The sequence below is a fragment of the Grampus griseus genome, assembly GCF_964374135.1.
Source record: "Grampus griseus genome assembly, chromosome: 3".
In the NCBI taxonomy this organism is placed as follows: Eukaryota; Metazoa; Chordata; class Mammalia; order Artiodactyla; family Delphinidae; genus Grampus; species Grampus griseus.
Genome location: NC_139019.1, coordinates 82,322,541 through 82,345,302, shown reverse-complemented (window position 1 = coordinate 82,345,302; position 22,762 = coordinate 82,322,541). Strand labels below are relative to the sequence as shown.

General features: G+C 35.4%; 1 protein-coding gene across 1 annotated transcript in view; it reads left to right on the top strand.

Annotated features, from left to right (window-relative positions):
* LOC309819842 (solute carrier organic anion transporter family member 6A1-like) overlaps positions 1-22,762 on the top strand; it is a gene marked incomplete at both ends in the record, with an annotated part of 96,303 nt that overhangs the window by 54,337 nt on the left and 19,204 nt on the right. Inside the window, 2 exons of the mRNA XM_082650310.1 lie at positions 3,860-4,055; positions 18,047-18,200. Coding sequence (XP_082506436.1) covers positions 3,860-4,055; positions 18,047-18,200 — 350 coding nt within the window. The remainder of the gene's footprint in view (positions 1-3,859; positions 4,056-18,046; positions 18,201-22,762) is intronic.

The following is a 22,762-nucleotide window of genomic DNA, read 5'->3' as shown; positions in this document are numbered from 1 at the left end:
GAGAATTAGTCTTTTTCTTTGGGTGCTAGAGGGATGCAAAAGAAGACTTTGGCAATGTCCCGGACAGTGTATCCAGTGCCATCGGTCTGTGCCAAAAATTTAGTTACATCACAGTGTATGGAACGTCCAGGGCTATAGGAACAATGGAATTCAATTGGTGGTTAATCCACTGTAAACCTCAAGCCCCTGGTAATTTTTTTCACTGAACATAAGGTCTGTTGAATTGAGATACTGCAATTCTTACTACTTCTGCTTCATGTGAGTCCATAATGAGAGTTGGGTCTTTACTTTGTCCTCCTGAGATTCTATGTTGTTCCTGTTGGACCATACTTGAGGAGCAAGGGTAACAATTTATGTGTTCCAGTATCACTTTTGGAGTTTAGAGCATATACAGTACAAGCCTAAAATAGGTAAAAAATAATTACCTATTTTATATTTTGAAATTGGAGCCACAGCATTAGTATAGTGAAGCCACAACAAAAGTGCTCTAAAAGGGGATCTATCTGGTTTATCCAAGCATGTTCACTATAGAAATACCCTAGAAAATATGAAACAAAAAGCAGTCAGTACTTCTACTTGTAGGATATACAGCATCAGAGGGTAGTGGAGAATTGTTGCCCAATAAATAGAGTAGTAGTTATAGTACATTTAAATAAAGACAAATCTTGACCTCTACCTCACTACATACATAGATACGAATTCTAGATGGATTGCAGATCTCAATGTGTATGGTAAAACAATAAAACTTTTTAGAATAAGGCATAGGAAAATATCTTCGTGGCTTGGAGAGGACAAAGATTTATTAAACAGGACACAAATTACATAGTCATAAAGAAAAAAAATGTGCTGTTACATTAAAATTAAGAACTTCTGTTCATCAAATGTCAGCATGAAGAGTGAAAATGCATGCAAAACAACCTTTTCAATAGAAATATTCTACAAAGTGTTTGTGTCCAGAATATGTAAAAAATCTGACAATAATAAAAAGGCAGATAATCCAATAAAGATGGACAAAAGACTTGAACAGACATTATATAAAAGATGATATCAATTGGCCAATATTCATGTGAAAATGTGCTCACCTTCAGTGGTTTTTCAGGGAAATGCATATTAAAATCACAATGCAATACTATTACCCATTCACCAGAATTGCTAAAATGAAAAAGAAAGATATATGTTGGCATGGATGTGGAGCAATTGACATTTTATCCACTACTGGTGAGAATGTAAATTGGTTTATCATTTTATAAATCTGTTTGGCAGTATCATAAAAATCTGAACCTATACATATTCCCTCACCCAGGAATTCAACTCCTAGTTATATACCCAACATAAGTTCTTCTCTTAAGAGTATACCCAACAGAATGCAAACATTTACAAAATGACATATACATGAATTTTTAAAGTAGCAGCACAATTTGCAACATCACAGTGAATAAATAAGTTGTATTGTATGCATATACTAGAATGCTATTCAGCAATGAGAAGGCATGAACTATTGTTACATACAAAAACATGGGTGGATTTTTCAAACATCATGTCCAATAAAAGAAGTCATAATATATGCATACTTTATGATTCATATTTTATAAAATCCTATAGGTGCACGAAAGAGCCTCTGGCCTTCTGGTAATGTTTGATTTTTTTACCTGGGTGTGGTTACGTAGTTATGTTCACTTTGAAAATTCATCAAATGTGTAATATTGATTTGTATATTTTTCTGTACACCAATAAAGTATTTACATAAGAAGTTTATTGGAAGTTCTGTGCTTTGCAGTTGAATTTTCAACTGTTTTATGTCCTTTCAGGGTAGTCTTTCATGGACCCAGCTATTTAATTTTTGAACTCCCAGTGTCCAGTATTTTCTTATTGCCTAAGGCAATAAGCCTGACAGCCAATACTTTCTCAGCTGAGTTGTGTTCTCAGTTTTCTGCTCACAGATGTAATTGGTTTTCTTAACTCTATAGTTGTTGGGTTCAAACTGAATAAACCTAGGGTTCTCTGGCATTGTGGGTAGGGATAGGAATTGGGGATCAAACATTTTATATAGACGGCCATCCAATCCTCTTGTTTTTTAAGTCTACCTCACTCTTGCTTTCAGTTATACCTACTGCCCTTAATTTCTGAGATTATGAGGTAAAATGTGGTTTACTTCTTCTTGACTTCTTAACTGCAGCCTTGTTGCTCACCCTCTGATTCTCTTCCAATTCCCATAATTTTCTTAATAAACATTACCACTACACTATTTGTACTTCTTTGCTTTCTAATAAATGAATTTGTCTGTAAATTCTACCTTTTAACAAATACTCATATAATGTTTACTATGTGATTATACACTGTTCTAAGCACTTAAATATTAACTCATTTAGTTCTCCTAACAAGTTATAATGGAGGTATCGTTAGTTATAGATTTTTAGTAGCATCTCATACATTTAGATGTATTTAATTTGTATTATTGTTCAGTTCTAAGCATTTTTAATTCTCATCAGCGTATTTTTACTTAAGCCATGAATTATTGAAAAGAGATTTTTAGTTTGTAGAAATAGGCTCTTCTCTTTTGAAATAACTGCTTGTTCAAATCAATTAATACTTTCCATATCTTTAATAGTGTTGTAAGCTAAGTCTCTGTCTCTGAGAAAGCTGAGTTAGAACACTTTGTTTATAGATTTTTAATTTTCTTGAAATCTAGGCAGTGTTTACATAATTTGTTTTATGCATTGTCATTAGGTATATACATGTTCATGATCTACATTTTCATGGTACATATATTTTCACTGCTTTATTTTCAAGCTTTCCTTTTTTAAAAATATCAAATTTGATACTCTATCTTTTTAATAGTTGTTTTGTCCATTTATCATTATTGTAAATTCTGACATATTTAAGTAATTTTTAACTTTTTAATTGTACATTTTGTTTATTACACTTCTCTTTTGCTTCTTTTTCCCCCCCACTATTCTGTCCTCTCTCAATGGACTCATTTTTTATTCATTTTATCCCCCTCGGTTGGTTTAGGAAATTTTCACTACTCACTTTCAGTTTACTAACCCCACTCCTCAGGATTGTGTATGTGTGTTTGGTCTAGGTTATTAATTTTATCTTTTTAAAAAATTAGCTATAATTATAATTCTTTTGCAAGTTACAGGCTCTCTGGCAGCTTTTACAATTTACACTTTAATCTTGATGTTATGAAGTTTCCTTACCTTATGTGATTTAATATTTATTTATTTTTACTCTTTCTCAGTAATTGGAGTGTACTTTTATTCCCAGGACTAATATTTCTTTCTTTTTTTTTCTTTTTTTTTTTTTTTTTTGCGGTACGCTTGCCTCTCACTGTTGTGGCCTCTCCCATTGTGGAGCACAGGCTCCGGATGCACAGGCCCAGCAGCCATGGCTCACGGGCCCAGCCGCTCCGTGGCATGTGGGATCTTCCCAGACCGGGGCACGAACCCGTGTCCGCTGCATCGGCAGGCAGACTCTCAACCACTGCGCCACCAGGGAAGCCCATATTTCTTTAATTATTGAAATTTCTCATTCTTAGCTACAAATTTTCAAATGTTGTTCCTCTGGTATGCCTTTTATTGTATTTCTTCTCACAACTGCTGTAAAACATTTTGTGGAGCCTCTTATTCTAGGTCCTTTAGGCCTATAGCTTCAGCCCCACTCACAAATTTGTATTTCTCTTAGGGATCAGGGTTTGTTCAGGTATTTATTAATATCATGCCTTTAAGTTTTGTCTCGGTCTCTTAGTTAAATCTATGTTTGCTCTATGTTTAGAGCAGAGGGGATTACCTCAAAGTATGAATTTCTGTACTATCTTTAGCTATTTTTAACTGTGTTTTCTCTTCCTCCTTTCTTTTAGGACTTGTTTTAATTCCAGGAAGTGCTCTTGGCCAGATTCTGGGAGGTATCATTATTTCCAAGTTACAAATGTCTTGTAAAGGCCTTATGAGATTTGTAATGGTTACATCTGCTGTAACACTTGTACTCCTTGCATTTGTAATTTTTGTACACTGTGATTCAATACCATTTGCTGGGATCACTGAAGATTATGGCGGGTAAATATAATTTTATGTATATGAGATTTTTACATCTAATCCCAACAATATATTTGTTTGTCGATTAATAATTATTTATCCAGTAAGCCTAATATGCTCATATCATTCTTGGCATTATTGAACATGTAAAAGAAACATAAGGCATAGTTTCACCTTTCACTTTAAAGGCAGAAATATCATAATGATAGCTTGTAGTATGACTGCTTATGCATTCATTCTAAAGAAAAAAAAACATATTGAAATTAATCAGCACCCAGAAGTAGAAATCTGTATTAAAGTGAGTAGCAACTAGGAGACCATACTGTCTGTACAAAGCCAGTCTTACCTTTGTTTTTGAATTGGTGTGTCTGCCTTCTTATCAAAGAATGGAACTGAAGACATCTGAAAGTATGCATGAGTAATGTCTCCTTTAGGTTAAACATGCAAAAATTCAAAGAACTGGGCAGAGATTGATGTTAAAGAAGAGAAACGGAACTGGAATTGGAAACCAAAGGACTAAGCAAGTAAAATAAGTATAGAAAACAAGACTTACACTTGAGCTACAATGAAGTGGCTTATGGCAGACAAATGCTCCCACTGAAAACACCTAGAAAAGCTGAATAACATTTTAAAAATGTGTTTAAAGGCATCAGACAGTTGTTTAGGCAACTAGGAATTTAAAGACCAAAATCCTGGAGAAAGGCAAACCTTGTGAGGAGAAGCAATCTTCTGCAGTTGCATTTTACCCTGAGTATATTTACTATTTCTGGACATTGGCAAGAAGCTGGCACTTCCAGCAAAGTGGGCAAAACGCATCTAATAAGATGACAAAAAAACTGGCACAGATTTTTGACTGACCTTTGAGCCTAAAGAGACAAAAATTAGGACATTAAAAAGAATACCAGATGAAAATATAAACTACACAAAGAAGAGCAAAGGAAATTGTAACTAGGTAAATCATTTTTTCTTATTTAAATCTCTTTAAAAACAATTGTTTAAAACAGATTAACATGCAATATGGGTTTACATGAAGTGCTGTCATATGTTGGTAGCCTGTATTAAGTCAAAATGTATAGTGTAAACCCTGAAGCAACCACTAAAAAACAATAAATATAGCTAATAAGCCAACACAGGAGTTAAAATAGAATTTTCCAAAACTGTTTGATCTCAAAGTAGGCAGAAAAGTAGAAAAAGAGAACAAAGAAGAGATAGAATAAATAGAAAACAAATAGAAAGAGGATATATTCAAACCTGACCACATTAGTAATCACATTAAATGCAAATGGTTGTAGTATCTCAGTTAAAAGGAAGATAATCTTCAGTTTAATTTCAAAAAAGCAAGACTATATGCTGCATGAAAGAAATACACTTCAAATACAGACACAAGTAGATTATGTGTAAAAGGATGGGAAAAGATATAACATGTTAACAGTAGTCAAAAGAAAGCTCATATCAGTGACCAAGCAGATTTGAGAGCAAACAATATTAGCAGGAAAAAATAATGTCATTATGTACTATAAATTGGCCAATTCATCAAAAATTAATAACAATCCTAAATGATTCTGAACCTAATGAAAGAGCTTTAAAATATGTGGAGCAAAAACTTATACACTGCAAGGAGAAATGTAGAAATTCACAAGTGTAGTCAGCTATTTCAGTATTCCTCTCTTAGTAGAAGTAGGGAAAAAAAAAAAACAGTGATGATAAAAAAGATTTGAATAACACTGTCAACCAACTTGACCTAATTGACATTTGTAGAACATGTCATGTAACAAAGCAAAATATGCTTTCTTTTCAAGAGTGCCTAAAATAGGGGCTTCCCTGGTGGCGCAGTGGTTGAGAGTCCGCCTGCCAATGCAGGGGACACGGGTTCGTGCCCCAGTCCGGGAAGATCCCACATGCCACAGAGCGGCTGGGCCCGTGAGTCATGGCCGCTGAGCCTGTGTGTCCAGAGCCTGTGCTCCGCAACAGGAGAGACCACAACAGTGGGAGGCCTGTGTACGGCAAAGAGACAAACAAAAAAAAGAATGCATAAAATACTTACCAAAATAGACCATATTCTATGAAACAAAACTCAGTAAATTTAAAGGATCAAATAATAAAATGGAAGTACAATTTCTGACCATGATGGGATTAAATTAGAAATAATAAAAAAAGATTTCTGAAAAAGCCCCAGATATCTGGAAACTGAAAAAACCTTCTATATAAACTTTGGGTCAAATAATTTCTCCTAAAGGGAAATTGTAAAATATTTTCAAGTGAACGAAAATGTAAACACACATTAAAAAATTTGTGGGAGGCTGTTAAAGCAGTATGTAGGGCAAAATGTATAGCATTAAAAGTCTGTATTAGAAAAGAAAAACGTCTCAAACCAGTGACATTTGTTTCTACCTTAAAAAACTATAAACATCAAAGCAGACTGATTGTAAATTAAGTAGAACAAAGCATGCAGTTGAGATCAGAACAGAAATCAGTGGAGTAGAAATGAGAAAAACAATGGAGAAAATCAGTAAAATCGCAGGTGTTATTTTGAGAAAATTGATGAAATTGCTAAACCACTACAGAGAGAAAATTACCAAAATCAGAAGTTAGAGATCTGTTTTTAGTATAGGTTCTACTCATATAAAAAGGTAATAGGTTAATATTATGAACAACTTTTATGCCCATAAATTTAACAACTACCATGAAATGGGTAAAACCTTTGAAAGACAAAAACTCACTTAAGAAGAAATAGCTAATTTTTGTATCTAGCAAATAAATCAAATTTGTAGTTAAACACTTTCCCACAAAGAAAACTCCAGGCCCAAATGTTTTCATTGGGGAATTCTACCAAACATTTAAAAATCTGTTCTTATACAAATTCTTCTAGAAAATTGAAAAGGAATGGATACTCCCTAACTCATTCTGTGAGACCTGCATTGTCCTGATCTCAAAACCAGACCAAGACATTGTAAGAAAGGAAAACTATAGACCTATATCACTCATGAGTATAGATGCAAAAATTCTTAACAGAACTTTAATAAATGGAATCAAATAGTATATTAAAAGGAAACTAAATTATGATCAAACAAGATTCATATAGAGATGCAAGGATAGTTTAATAGTTTAAAAATCAATTGATACATAATCTACCATATAAATAAACTAAAAATGAAAAAAATTTATAATCTCAATAGATGTCAAAAATGCTTGATAAAGTGCAACATCTATTCCTGATCAAGTACAAAACTAATAATGGAAGGGATTCTATGAAAATGTACAGCTAACATCATACTTAGTGATGATTATAGACTGAATGTTTGTGTTTCCCCCTCCTTCCAGATTCATATGTTGAAGCCCTAATCCCCAATATGATAGTATTATGAGATGGAACCTTTAAGAGATAATTAGGGTTAGGTAAGATCATGAGGGTGGACACCCCATGATGGGATTAATGTCCTTCTAAGAAGAGGAAGAGGCCAAAGCTTTCCCTCTATTGACTGTGTGAGGATAACAATGAGGAAGGTGATGTTCTGCAATCCAGGAAGACAGCCCACACCAGACACCAAAGCTGCCTGCACCTTGACCTGGACATAGCTTCCAGAACAGTGAGAGATAAATGTCTGTTGTTTAAGCCACACAATCTATGATATTTTATTATAGTGGCTTGAGCAGACTAAGACGATGAAACATTGACTAACCAGGAATACAAGGATATCTGTTTTTAATATTTCTATATTAACATTGTTCTAAAGGTTCTAGCCATCCAATAATGTAAGAAAAATAAACAAAAGACATTACAATAGCAAAAGTAGAAGCAAAACTGTGTTTATTTGAAGTAAACACCATTGTCTATATAGAAAATCCAAAAAACACTCTAACTAATAAAATGAGTTTAGCAAGTTTGTAAGATCAAATCAACCTACAATAATCTATGGTATTTCTATATGCTAACTACAAATGCAGAAATCAATATTAAAAATAATATTGTTAATTCCCATAAGGCTATCAACTGACTTTTCAGCAGAAACTCTGTAGTCCAGAAGGGAGTGTCATAATGTATTTAAAGTGATGAAAGGGAAAAAACTTATAAACAAGAATACTCTACCAAGCAAGCCTTTTATTCAGATTTGATGGAGAGATAAAAAGTTAGATAAGGGCTTCCCTGGTGGCGCAGTGGTTGAGAGTCCGCCTGCCAATGCAGGGGACGCGGGTTCGTGCCCCAGTCCGGGAAAGATCCCACATGCCGCGGAGTGGCTGGGCCCGTGAGCCATGGCTGCTGAACCTGCACGTCCGGAGCCTGTGCTCTGCAACGAGAGAGGCCACAACAGTGAGAGGCCCGCATACCGCAAAAAAAGATAAGCAAAAGCTAAAATTCTTCAGCACAACCAAACCAGCTTTACAAGAAATATTAAAAGGACTTCTCTGACTGAAAAAGAAAAGGCCATTACTACAAACATGAAAATTATAGAAGGAAAAAGCTCATTGGTAACAGCAATATGAAGGAAAGACAGTAAATCAACCACATATAAAGTTAGTATGAGGACTAAAAGACAGAAGTAGTAAAATTATATCTATCTACAATAAGTAGTTAAAGGACACACAAAAAGATGTAAACTAGGTCAAAAACAGGAGACGTGGGTGGAGCAAAAATGCAGGATTGTTAAAATGTGTTTGAACTTAGATAACTAACTTAAAATGATGTGTGTGTGTGTGTGTGTACCTACATCACGGTAACTACAAATAAAAAATCTGTTACACACTGAGTAAAAAAAGGAATCGAGACATAACATTAAAGATAGTCATCAAATCATAAGGGAAGAGAACAAAGGAAGAGAAAGGAAAAAGAAAACACCTATAAAAACAACCCCCAGGGAGGAGCTTCAAGATGGCAGAAGAAGAAGACGTGGAGATCACCTTCCTCCCCACAAAAACATCAGAAATACATCTACATGTGGAACAACTCCTACAGAACACCTACTGAATGCTGGGAGAAGATCTCAGACCTCCCAAAAGGCAAGAAACTCCCCATGTACCTGGGTAGGACAAAAGAAAAAAGAAAAAACAGAGACAAAAGAATACGGACGGGACCTGCACCAGTGGAAGGGAGCTGTGAAGGAGGAAAGGTTTCCACACACTAGGAAGCCCCTTCACGGGCGGAGACTGCGGTTGGTGGAGGGGGGAAGCTTCAGAGCCGCAGAGGAGAGAGCAGCAGCAGGGGTGCAGAGGGCAAAGCAGAGAGATTCCAGCACAGAGGATCAGTGCCAACCAGCATTCACCAGCCTGAGAGGTTTGTCTGCTCACCCGCTGGTGCGGGCCGGGACTGGGAGCTGAGGCTCGGGCTTCAGTCGGATCGCAGGGAGAGGATTGGGGTTGGCTGCGTGAGCACGGCCTGAAGGGGGCTAGTGCACCCCAGCTACCCGGGAGGGAGTCCAGGAAAAGGTCTGGAACTGGCGAAGAGGCAAGAGACTTTTTCTTGCCTCTTTGTTTCCTGGTGTGTGAGGAGAGGACATTAAGAGTGCTGATAAAAGGAGCTCCAGAGACGGGCGTGAGCTGTGGGTATCAGCACGGACCCCAGAGACGGGCATGAGACACTAAGGCTGCTGCTGCAGCCACCAAGAAGCCTGTGTGCAAGCACAGGTCACTATCCACACCTCCCATCCTGGGAGTCTGTGCAGCCTGCCACTGCCAGGGTCCTGTGCTCCAGGGACAACTTCCCCGGGTGAACAGACGGCGCGCCTCAGGCTGGTGCAAGGTCATGCTGGCCTCTGCCACCGCAGGCTCGCCCTGCATTCCCTACACATCCCTCACCCCAGCCTGAGTGAGCCAGAGTCCCCTAATCAGCTTCTCCTTTAACCCTGTCCTGTCTGAGCAAAGAACAGATACCTTCAGGCGACCTACACGCAGAGGCAGGGCCAAACCCAAAGCTGAATCCTAGGAGCTATGCGAACAAAGAAGAGAAAGGGAAATCTCTCCCAGCAGCCTCGGGAGCAGCGGATTAAATCTCCACAGTCAACTTGATTTACCCTGCATCTGTGGAATACCTGAATAGACAACGAATCATCCCAAATTGAGGAGGCGGACTTTGGGAGCAACGATATATAGATAGATAGATAGATAGATAGATTTTTTTCCCTTGTTCTCTTTTCGTGAGGGTGTATGCATATGCTTCTGTGTGAGATTTTGCCTGTATAGCTTTGCTTTTACCATTTGTCCTAGGGTTCTGTCTGTCCTTTTATTTTATTTTTTTTAGTATAGCTTTCAGTGCTTGTTATCATTGGTGGATTTGTGTTTTGGTTTGGATGTTCTTTCTTTCCTTTTTTTAACTTTACTTAAAAATTTTTTAATAATTATTTTTTGTTTTCTATTTTAATAACTTAAAAATTTTTTTTAATCTTCTTCCTTTCTTTTTCTTCTCCTTTTTATTCTGAGCTGTGTGGATGACACACTCTTGGTGCTCCAGCCAGGTGTCAGGGCTTTGCCTCTGAGGTGGGAGACCCAAGTTCAAACATTGGTTGACCTGAGACCTCCCAGCTCCACATAATATCAAACGGCGAAAATCTCCAAGATATCTCCATCTCAACGCCAAGGCCCAGCTCTAATCAATGACCAGCAAGCTTCACTGCTGGACACCCTATGTCAAACAACTAGCAAGAGAGGAACACAACCCCATCCATTAGCACAGAGGCTGCCTGAAATCATAATAAGGTCACAGATACCCCAAAACACACCACCAAACGTGGACCTACCCACAAGAAAGACAAGATCTAGCCTCATCCACCAGAACACACACACTAGTCCTGTCAACGAGGAAGCCTACACAACCCACTGAACCAACCTTAGCCACTGGGGAAAGCCACAAAAAACAATGGATTCAGAATAATGATAGTAAAGATGATTCACAATTCTGGAAATAGAATAGAGAAAACACAAGAAACGTTTAACAAGGACTTAGAAGAACTAAAGAGCAAACAATCATGAACAACACAATAAATTATATTAAAAATTCTCTAGAAGGAATCAACAGCAGAATAACTGAGGCAAAAGAATGCATAAGTGACATGGAAGATAAAATAGTGGAAATAAATACTGCAGAGCAGAATAAAGAAAAAAGAATGAAAAGAATTGAGGACAGTCTCAGAGACCTTGGGGACAATATTAAATGCACCAACATTCGAATTATAGGGGTCCCAGAGGAAGAGAAAAAGAAAGGGACTGTGAAAATATTTGAAGAGATTATAGTTGAAAACTTCCCTAATATGGGAAAGGAAATAGTTAAGTTCAGGAATCACAGAGAGTCCCATACAGGATAAATCCAAGGAGAAACACACCAAGACACATACTAATCAAGCTATCAGAAGTTAAATACAAAGAGAAAATATTAAAAGCAGCAAGGGAAAAACAACGAATAACATACAAGGGAATCCCCATAAGGTTAACAGCTGATCTTTCAGCAGAAACTCTGCAAGCCAGAAGGGAGTGGCAGGACATATTTAAAGTGGTGAAGGAGAAAAATCTACAACCAACATTACCCAGCAGGGATCTCATTAAGATTCAATGGAGAAGTTAAAACTTTTACAGACAAACAAGACTAAGGGAATTCAGCACAACCACACCAGCTTTACAACACATGTAAAGGAACTACTCTAGGTAGGAAACACAAGAGAAGGAAAAGACCTACAATAACAAACCCAAAACAATTAAGAAAATGGTAATAGGAACATACATATCGATAATTACCTTAAATGTAAATGGATGAAATGCTCCAAGCAAAAGACATAGACTGGCTGAATGGATACAAAAACAAGACCCGTATATATGCTGTCTACAAGAGACTCACTTCAGACCTAGGGACACATACAGACTGAAAGTGAGGGGATGAAAAAAGATATTCCATACAAATGGAAATCAAAAGAAAGCTGGAGTAGCAATTCTCATGTCACACAAAATGGAGTTTAAAACAAAGACTATTACAAGAGACAAAGAAGGACACTACATAATGATCAAGGGATCAATCCAAGAAGAAGATAGAGCAACTGTAAACATTTATGCACCCAACATAGGAGCACCTCAATACATAAGGCAGATTCTAACAGCCATGAAAGGAGAAATCGACAGTAACACAATCATAGGGGACTTTAACACCCCACTTTCACCAATGGACAGATCATCCAAAATGAAAATGAATAAGGAAACACAAGCTTTAAATGATACATTAAATAAAATGGACTGAAGTGATATTTATAGGACATTCTATCCAAAAACAACAGAATACACTTTCTTCTCAAGTGCTCATGGAACATTCTCCAGGAGAGATCAATACTTGGGTCACAAATCAAGCCTTGGTAAATTTAAGAAAATTGAAATTGTATCAAGTGTCTTTTCTGACCACAGCGCTGTGAGACTAGATATAAATTACAGGAAAAAAATCTGTAAAAAAATACGAACACCTGGAGGCTAAACAATACACTATTAATAACCAAGAGACCACTGAAGAAATCAAAGAGGAAATCAAAAAATACCTAGAAACAAATGACAATGAAAAGACGATGACTGAAAACCCATGTGATGCAGCAAAAGCAGTTCTAAGAGGGAAGTTTATAGCAATACAATCCTACCTTAAGAAACAGGAAACATCTCGAATAAACAACCTAACCTTGCACCTAAAGCAATTAGAGAAAGAAGAACAAAGAAACCCCAAAGTTAGCAGAAGGAAAGAAATCATAAAAATCAGATCAGAAATAAATGAAAAAGAAATGAAGGAAACGATGGCAAAGATCAATAAAACTAAAAGCTGGTTCTTTGAAAAGATAAACAAAATTGATAAACCATTAGCCAGACTCATCAAGAAAAAAAGGGAGAAGACTCAATAGAATTAGAAAAGAAAAAGGAGAAGTAACAACTGATACTGCAGACATAAAAAAGATCATGAGAGATTACTACAAGGAACTCTATGCCAATAATTGGACAACCTAGAAGAAATGGACAAATTCTTAGAAATGCAAAACCTGGCAAGACTGAATCAGGAAGAAATAGAAAATATGAACAGACCAATCACAAGCACTGATATTGAAACTGTGATTTAAAATCTTCCAACAAACAAAAGCTCAGCACCAAATGGCTTCACAGGCGAATTCTATCAAACATTTAGAGAAGAGCTAACACCTATCCTTCTCAAACTCTTCCAAAATACAGCACAGGGAGGAACACTCCCAAACTCATTCTATGAGGCCACCATCACCCTGATACCAAAACCAGACAAGGATGTCACAAAGAAAGAAAACTACAGGCCAATATCACTGATGAACATAGATGCAAAAATCCTCAACAAAATACTAGCAAACAGAATCCAACAGCACATTAAAAGGATCATACACCATGATCAAGTGGGGTTTATTCCAGGAATGCAAGGATTCTTCAATATACGGAAATCAATCAACGTGATACACCATATTAACAAATTAAAGGAGAAAACCCATATGATCATCTCAATAGGTGCAGAGAAATCTTTCGACAAAATTCAACAGCCGTTTATGATAAAAAACCCTCCAGAAAGTAGGCATAGAGGGAACTTTCCTCAACATAATAAAGGCCATATATGACAAACCCACAGCCAACATCGTCCTCAATGGTGAAAAACTGAAAGCATTTCCACTAAGATCTGGAACAAGACAAGGTTGCCCACTCTCACCACTCTTATTCAACATAGTTTTGGAAGTTTTAGCCACAGCAATTGGAGAAAAAAAGGAAATAAAAGGAATCCAAATCGGAAAAGAAGAAGTAAAGCTGTCACTGTTTGCAGATGACATGATCCTGTACATAGAGAATCCTAAAGATGCTACCAGAGAACTACTCGAGCTAATCAAGTGAATTTGGTAAAGTTGCAGGGTACAAAATTAATGCACAGAAATCTCTGGCATTCCTATACACTAATGATGAAAAATTTGAAAGTGAAATAAAAAAAACTCTCGCATTTACCATTGCAATTAATAGAATAAAATATCTAGGGGTTAACCTACCTAAGGAGACAATAGACCTGTATGCAGAAAATTATAAGACTCTGATGAAAGAAATTAAAGGTGATACAAATAGATGGAGAGATATACCATGTTCTTGGATTGGAAGAATCAACATTGTGAAAATGACTCTACTACCCAAAGCAATCTACAGATTCAATGCAATCCCTATCAAGCTACCACTGGCATTTTTCACAGAACGAGAACAAAACATTTCACAATTTGTATAGAAACACAAAAGACCCCGAATAGCCAAAGCAATCTTGAGAAGGAAAAACAGAGGTGGAGGAATCAGGTTCCCTGACTTCAGACTATACTACAAAGCTACAGTAATCAAGACAGTATGGTACTGGCACAAAAACAGAAATATAGATCAATGGAATAGGATAGAAAGCCCAGAGTTAAACCCACACACGTATGGTCACCTTATCTTTGATGAAGGAGGCGAGAATATACAATGGAGGAAAGACAGCCTCTTCAGTAAGTAATTCTGGGAAAACTGGATACTACATGTAAAAGAATGAAATTAGAACACTCCCTAACACCATACACAAAAATAAAATCAAAATAGATTAAAGACCTAAAGGTAAGTCCGGAAACTATCAAACTCTTAGAGGAAAACATAGGCAGAACACTCTATGACATAAATCACAGCAAGATCCTTTTTGATCCACCTCCTAGAGAAATGGAAATAAAAACAAAAACAAATGGGACATAATGAAACTTAAAAGCTTTTGCACAGCAAAGGAAATCATAAACAAGACAAAAAGACAACCCTCAGAATGGGAGTAAATATATGCAAATGAAGCAACTGACAAAGGATTAATCTCCAAAATTTACAAGCAGCTCATGAAGCTCAATATCAGAAAAGCAAACAACCCAATCCAAAAATGGGCAAAAGACCTAAATAGACATTTCTCCAAAGAAGACATACAGATCGCCAACAAACACATGAAAGGATGCTCAACATCACTAATCATTAGAGAAATGCAAATCAAAACTACAATGAGATATCATCTCACACCAGTCAGAATGGCCATCATCAAAAAATCTACAAACAATAAATGCTGGAGAGGGTGTGGAGAAAAGGGAACACTCTTGCACTGCTGGTGGGAATGTGAATTGGTTCAGCCACTATGGAGAACAGTATGGAGGTTCCTTAAAAAACTAAATACAGAACTACCATACGACCCAGCAATCCCACTTCGGACATATACCCTGAGAAATCCATAATTCAAAAAGTTATGCACCGCAATGTTCACTGCAGCACTATTTACAATAGCCAGGACATGGAAGCAACCTAAGTGTCCATTGACAGATGAATGGATAAAGAAGATGTGGCACATATAAGCAATGGATTATTACTCAGCCATAAAAAGAAATGAAACTGAGTTATTTGTCGTGACGTGGATGGACCTAGAATCTGTCATGCACAGTGAAGTAAGTCAGAAAGAGAAAAACAAATACTGTATGCTAACACATATATATGGAGTCTAAAAAATAAAAATGGTTCTGACAAACCTAGGGGAAGGACAGGAATAAAGACACAGACGTAGAGAGTGGACTTTAGGACATGGGGAGGGAGAAGGGTAAACTGGGATGAAGTGAGAGAGTGGCATGGACATATATACACTACCAAATGTAAAACAGATAGCTAATGGGAAGCAGGCACATAGCACAGGGAGATTATCTCAGTGCTTTGTGACCACCAAGAGGGGTGGGATAGGGAGGTTGGGAGGGAGACACAAAAGTGAGGAGATATGGGGTTATATGTATATGTATAGCTGGTTGACTTTGTTATAAAGCAGAAACTAACACACCATTGTAAAGCAATTATACACCAGTAAAGATGTTAAAACCAACCAACCAACCAACTAACTAACTCATAGAGAAAGAGATCAGATTTATGGTTAACAAAGGCAAAGGGTTAAGGGATCGGGAATTAAATGAAGGCAGTTGAAATGCACAAACTACCAGTTATAAAGTAAATAAGTACTAGGGAAGTGATGCACAACATGACAAATATAATTAATACTGCTGTATGTCATATATGAAAGTTGTTAAGAGGGTAAACTCTAAGAGTTTCATTACAAGGGAAAATTTTTTTCTCTTTAGTTTTGTATTGATGTGAGATGATGGATGTTCACTAAACTTATTGTGATAATCATTTCATGATGTATGTAAGTCTAATAATTATACTGTACATCTTAAACTTATACAGTGCTGTGTCAATTATATCTCAATAAATTCTGGAAAAAACTTTAAAAAATAATGTTAACAATACTATCAAACAAAAAGAAATACTGTAGAAGAAAAGATTAATATATAAGATTCTATGGCATTTTATATACTACCTACAAACAAGTTGAAATTGATATTAAACAACAATACTATTAACAATAGTATCAAGAAAAAAAATTCTTAAGGGTAAATATGATAAAGATGTAAAATCCCTTTGCACTGATTACTGTAAAACATTGCTGACAGTAATTAAAACCTACATTTTTAAATGAAGAGATATCCCATATTTGTGGGTTACAAAACTCAGGATCTTTAGAATGTTAATCCTCCCCAAATTGATGTATGTATTTGATGTAATCACAATCAAAATCCCAGCAAGCTTTCTTTTTTAGATATTGGAAAAATGACTTTTAAATTCATATAGTTATGCAAAGGATGTAGAAAAACCACAAACAATTCTAAAGAACAAAGGTGGAGGACTAATGCTATTTGATTTCAAGACTTATTATAAAGCTACAATAATCAAGAAAGTAGTACTGGTGTAAATATAGACCAATAAGTCAGTGGAACAGAATGGAGAGTCCAAAAGTAAGCACACACATATATAGATAATTAATTTTTGTTAGGGTGCATATGCAATTTAGCAGAGAACATACAGTCATTTTAACAAATGATGCTGGAACAATTAGATATCTGTATTTAAACAAACTTTGATCCATATCTTATACCATGTAAATAATTAATTCAAAATGGATTGTAGATGTAATTGTGAAATATAAAATTCCAGGAATATGAGGAAAATTTATGTGAACTTGGGTTCAGCAAAGATTTCTTGGTTATGACACCAAATATGTGATACATAAAGAAATATATTGATAAATTGGTCTTCATTAAAATAAAAAGCATCTGCTCTTTGAAAGATCCAATTAAGGTAATGCAGAAACAAGCCATAGACTGAGAAGATATTTGAAAATCATATCTCTAACAAAGAACTTGGTTTCTAGAACATATAAAGAACTTTGAATGCTTAGTAATATCCACAAAAATGGGCAAAAGATTTAAACAGATACTTAACCAAATAATAGAAACAGATGGAAAATAAGCACATGGAAAGATGTCCAGCATCAGTCATTAGGGAAATACGTATTAAAAACCACAATATGAAGTTACTGTATCCTTGTTAGAATGTCTAAAATTAAAAAGACTGACTATTCCCAGTGTTGACAAGGAATATAGGAAGCAATTGAAATCTTACACACTGCTTGTGAGAATGCAAAATAGCACAATCACTTTGGAAAACTGTTTGACAGTTTCTTAAAAAGTTAAATGAACACCTACCATATGATCCAAACATTCTACTCCTTAATATTTATCCAAGAGACATGGAAGCATATGACCATACAAAGACCATGTAAAGACCAGCTGCATGAAAGAAGCCAGACAAAGAAAGTGCACCTAGTGCACTATGAAATTCCAACTAATGAACAGTTTCAGAAAGTAGATCAGCAGATGCCAGGGGGTGGAGGAATTACGAAGGAGCATGAGGGAACTATTGGGGGTGATGATTATGTTTGTTAACATGATTGCAGTGATGGTTTCACAAGTGTATGCAGATTGTATGCTTTAAAAATGTACAGTTTATTGTATATCTGTTGTACCTAAATCTGTTAAAATTATTTAAATAATCATATTTCATTGATCTCATTGATATCTTTGTGTATACATTAATAAGGATAATAGTTGTATTATAATTACATTCAATCTCTTCTTTTACAGAACAGGGCAGTTGGGAAACCTGACAGCTCCTTGCAATTCTCATTGTAAATGCTCATCTTCATTTTATTCTGCTACATGTGGAAGAAATGATATTCGATATTTTTCTCCTTGCTTTGCAGGTTGTACATATTCTAAAACATTAAAGAATCACAAGGTAATTATCTTTTTCTCTGCTTCGTCCTCTCCATTAAGAAGTGCAACTTATAGATGATGTTTATATTTTACTCCTGCTGTCTATAAAATCCTTTCCCCCTCTTATTTTCCGTTTCTTAAATTTTTCTTAAATTATGGCTTCATGTGATAACAATACATAGGACTTGTGAGAATTGGGAGTGAAGTAGGGACCCAGGTTTTAAAAATTCTGCGTTTCTCTCTCCCCTCTCTTTGTCTAGTCTGTGTGACGGGAAGAGAGCAACAAAGAGGATATTTCCTGACCCATGGGCATTATATCATCTTCCTTAGCAGGCAATAAAGTACTTTATTAGTACTTTATTTATTAATATGTACATAACAATATTCTTTTTCCTGTTACACAGATCATTTTATCACAGTATATTAGCATGCCTGACCAACTTTAGTTCCTCGTTGTCATATTTTCACTGGCCTACTATTTAACAATATATCTTCAGTTTTTAATTGAATATTAAAAAGATTATATACCCTTTAAAAATTCTTTCTTCTTAAATGTTTAAAATGAGTCTTTAAAATTTTTAAATTTAAAATGGTTATTTATATGTATTATGTATTTTAAAAACTATTACGTTTTAAATGATTTATATATTTTAAAATATATTTAAAATGATATTTAAAATCTTTAAAATATATTACTGTGGGAAGCTTTAAATGTAATAGAAAACCAAAATGAACTCCCATATGTTAGTTACCCATCCTCAACAATTTATTAACTTATGGAAAATCTTAATTTACACTCCTGTTTACTTCCTCTCCTCCATTTTATTTTGACAAGTAAATGATTTTTTAAATCTCATGTTGTCACCACAGAATAAAGCAGAACTGCTTGACCTTGGTGTTTTGATCCGTGGGATATTCAAGAGCTAAAAATGCCAGCCACTATATAGCTTCCACCCATCTTTCTTTTACTGGGGAATCCCTTTTAGGGATTTGTTTCTATTTCATAAAAATCTTTATAATTTCCTTTCATTTCTCTAAGGAATAATTAATAATGAATAATGAAATAATTCACAAAATAGTGACTCAAACTGTGTGATAACATTTGATGCTGAATAAAAATTGAAAGAATAAAATATATTTAAGAAAAATTAGATCTGTTACGAATTACCCAGGACAATTAGCCTTGAAAGAAATAATGGCTCTGAAGGAAAACTCACAATAGCAGAAGTTATGATTAGTACAATTTGATACAGATGAAACCAATTAACAGATAAAATATACATTAATTTCAAATGGGAAAGAACTGATGCCAGTAAAAATAATTTTAACAAAATGAAAATTAGAGAAATACCATATACAAAAAATTATTGTGTCTAAATTGTGTTAATGGAATTCCCTCTGGAAAATTTTTTTCAGTGAAACTATGTCAACTTTGAAATAATTCTGATTAAATGTTCGTATTCAAAATATAAGGGTCAAATGTATTAGAATTGAGTGCTCTTCAATTACACTTATGCAAAAGTTTACAAGAGGAGTGGTAGGAAATACTACACCTTTGAAGATTTCTAAGTTTCTATAGAAAATCACAGCTTTACCAAAACTGAAAATAGATATCTGCTCTTCATGTTGATAATATTCCAAGTGTTTTGCCTCATTGAGACCCACATATTCTTATCCATGCTATCAAGATCTTCAAATTTCCTTATATAGATACGAAAGAAATCTTGGGATTTCCTTCCTGATCTTCTCACTGGGACTAGCTCTTTTCAGCAGCTGTTATGGCTTTCAGTATAAAATAGCAGTATCAGGGATCTTCTTCCAGAGACTGCTGTAGTCCAACAGGAGCCTCATTCTACATATCTATAGAGAAGGGAAGTCAGTCTCGTCCAAAGCATTAAGGATTACAAGAAGCCAGTCTTCAGGATCTCTTCCAGTTGAAACATCCCTAGAATATTTTAACTTCATTTACTGATTTCCCACCTTTGTGCTATTTTTGTCATATATTTTATTTCTCCATATATTTTAAAGGACACATACTGTTATTTTTTTGTACAGTCAGTATGCACTTATATTTACCCACTTCCTTGCATTTCCATGTTTTCATATGAGATTTTTTTTTTTTCCTTAAGAACCATATTTCACTCCCATTTCTGAAAAGAAAAACTGTCTTCACTTGGTATGGAATTCTGTATTGGCAGTGATGCCCACCTGCCACCCCACCCCCTGACTGTGGCCCGGCGTTTGAAAGATGTCATTATATTGTCTTTATGTCTCTGGCTGCTTAGCTGCTTTTAAGATTTTCTCTTTGTTTTTGACTTTTAGCAATTTTACTTTGATATGCCTGGATGTGGTTTTCATTATATTTATTTTGCTAGGGTTTCACAGAATATCTTTAGTCCGTGGATTTATGTCTATCAGTTGGAAAATTCTCAGCTATTATTTCTCCCTCACTTTCTCCTCTTTTATTGGTTGTGGAGGAGGCACCATATATTAATTTAATATTGCTGCATAACAAATTACTACAGCCTTAGTGTCTTTAAATAATACCCATTTATTATCTCACAGGTCATAAGTCCAGATATGGCATTGCTGGTTCCTCTGCTCAGAGTCTCACAAACTGAAATCAGGGTGTTGGCTGAAATACATTACTTTCTGGAGGCTCTGGGAAAAAATCTACTTCCAAGGTCATTCAGATTTTGGGCCAAATTCAGTTCCATTGGGCTGTAAAAAATGAAGTCCCTATTTCCTTGGTAGCTGTCTGCTGAGGGCCAATTTTAGCTCTTAGAGGCCACCCCCATTCTTTGCCACATGACTCCTTCCATTTTCAAAGCCAGCAACAGAATCTCCCTTGTGACACATGTTTTGAATCTCTGACTTCAGGAAAAGCTCAGTTCCTTTTATATATTATCTAATTAGGTGAAGTTTACCTCTGTCTCTTAAAGTAAGCTATGCCATGTAACATAACTTAGTAAAGGGATTAAAATCCACCAATTCACATCAATCTAGGGATTATGCAGGTTTATAAAATAACAGGATGGGAATCTTAGGTGCCATCTTAGTATTCTGCCTAACAGCAGACTACAAATAGACCTTTCTACTGTATCCCATACTCTTTTGCTCTTTTCTCTATTTTCCATCTCCTTTTATCTGTTCCATTCTAACATTTATGTTTCTGTAGAATCCAAGTCCCTGGTGAAATTCCACATCATTTAAGATATTTTATCCATTTACCCTCTATTTTCTGGAAAATATTAATCATAACTATTTAAAGTTCTTGCTATTTAGTCTACTATCTGTAGTAGTCTACTTATATTTGTCCTAATTTTAAGCCAATTATTCTTGTCATTTTGCATACCTTGTAATAATATATGAAATTCTGAACATTATATATGAAAAATGTATCTTAATATAATTATACAGTTGTCTATTTCTCTCTTTATTTTGACTTCATGTATTTTAGACCCTCTAATTGTGTGCATACACATTAATAATTGTCACAGCTTCTTGATCCTTTTATCTTTACAAAATGTCCCTTTCTATCTCGGGTAATACTCTTTGTCTTGAAGTTTGTTTTATATATTAAACAGTCACTGTAAGCTTACTTGCTGTTTTCATGGTTTATCTTACTTCTATCATTTTATTTTCCAGCTGTTCATGTCTTTATGTTTAAAATGTCTCCTGTAGCCAAGGTATAATATGCTTTTGCTTTTTCCTCAATTCTGTTAATGTCTGTCTTTCAATTGGAGTTTTTAGACAACTGACATTTATTATAATTATTGATATGGTAGACTTAGATCTATCTTCTTCTTTTATTATTTGAATTGAATATATTTTACTATTTCATTTTAATATAATTTTTCCTATTTTGGTTATATCTCTTTGGATATAACTCTACAGCTCTTCAGCCCTTCCAGAGCCTAATATCTTTTGATTCTACCATCTGTTCACTAAAGTTTCTTCACATTTTCACTTTTCCCCTTAGTCATCTTAGGTTCTATGGTCTGCAATTATTTGTTGTACTAGATATCTTTTTTCTGACCTCCAGATCCACTTTTCACCTTCTCTACCCTCTCACTGTTCCAAGAGACCAAACTATAGGATGAGAGTTCTATTATCATATATAATCTATTATCATATAGACTATGATAATAAGGAGTCTTGATAGAAAGTCAGAAAGATGGGGGGGAAAAGTGAAGTCGTTGTGTTTATTTTCTTGGTTCCCTCTCTGAGCCATGGACTGACTGCCTCCCTTGCCTGCAAGTCTTAACTTCTTTCAGGGAGGCCTTCTCCATATGACCTTCTCTTTCTGGTAACCATTCTTACCCTAGGACCCTTCAAATCTACTTTCAAAATACATGCTAGATCTGACTATCTTCATCATTTTCTCTGATACCCGGGCCCCAGTCACCAATGACTTGCATCTTACTTTAAGAGCTTTTTAACTGTTTTCTCTGCTTTTACCCTTGCTTTCACAGTTCAGTAGCCTCAATATATCAGCTAGAGTGATCTTTTAAAAAATGTCATTTATACATCTATCCCTCTAATGGTTTCACATTACTAAGAATAAAGACTGAAGTTCTTAAA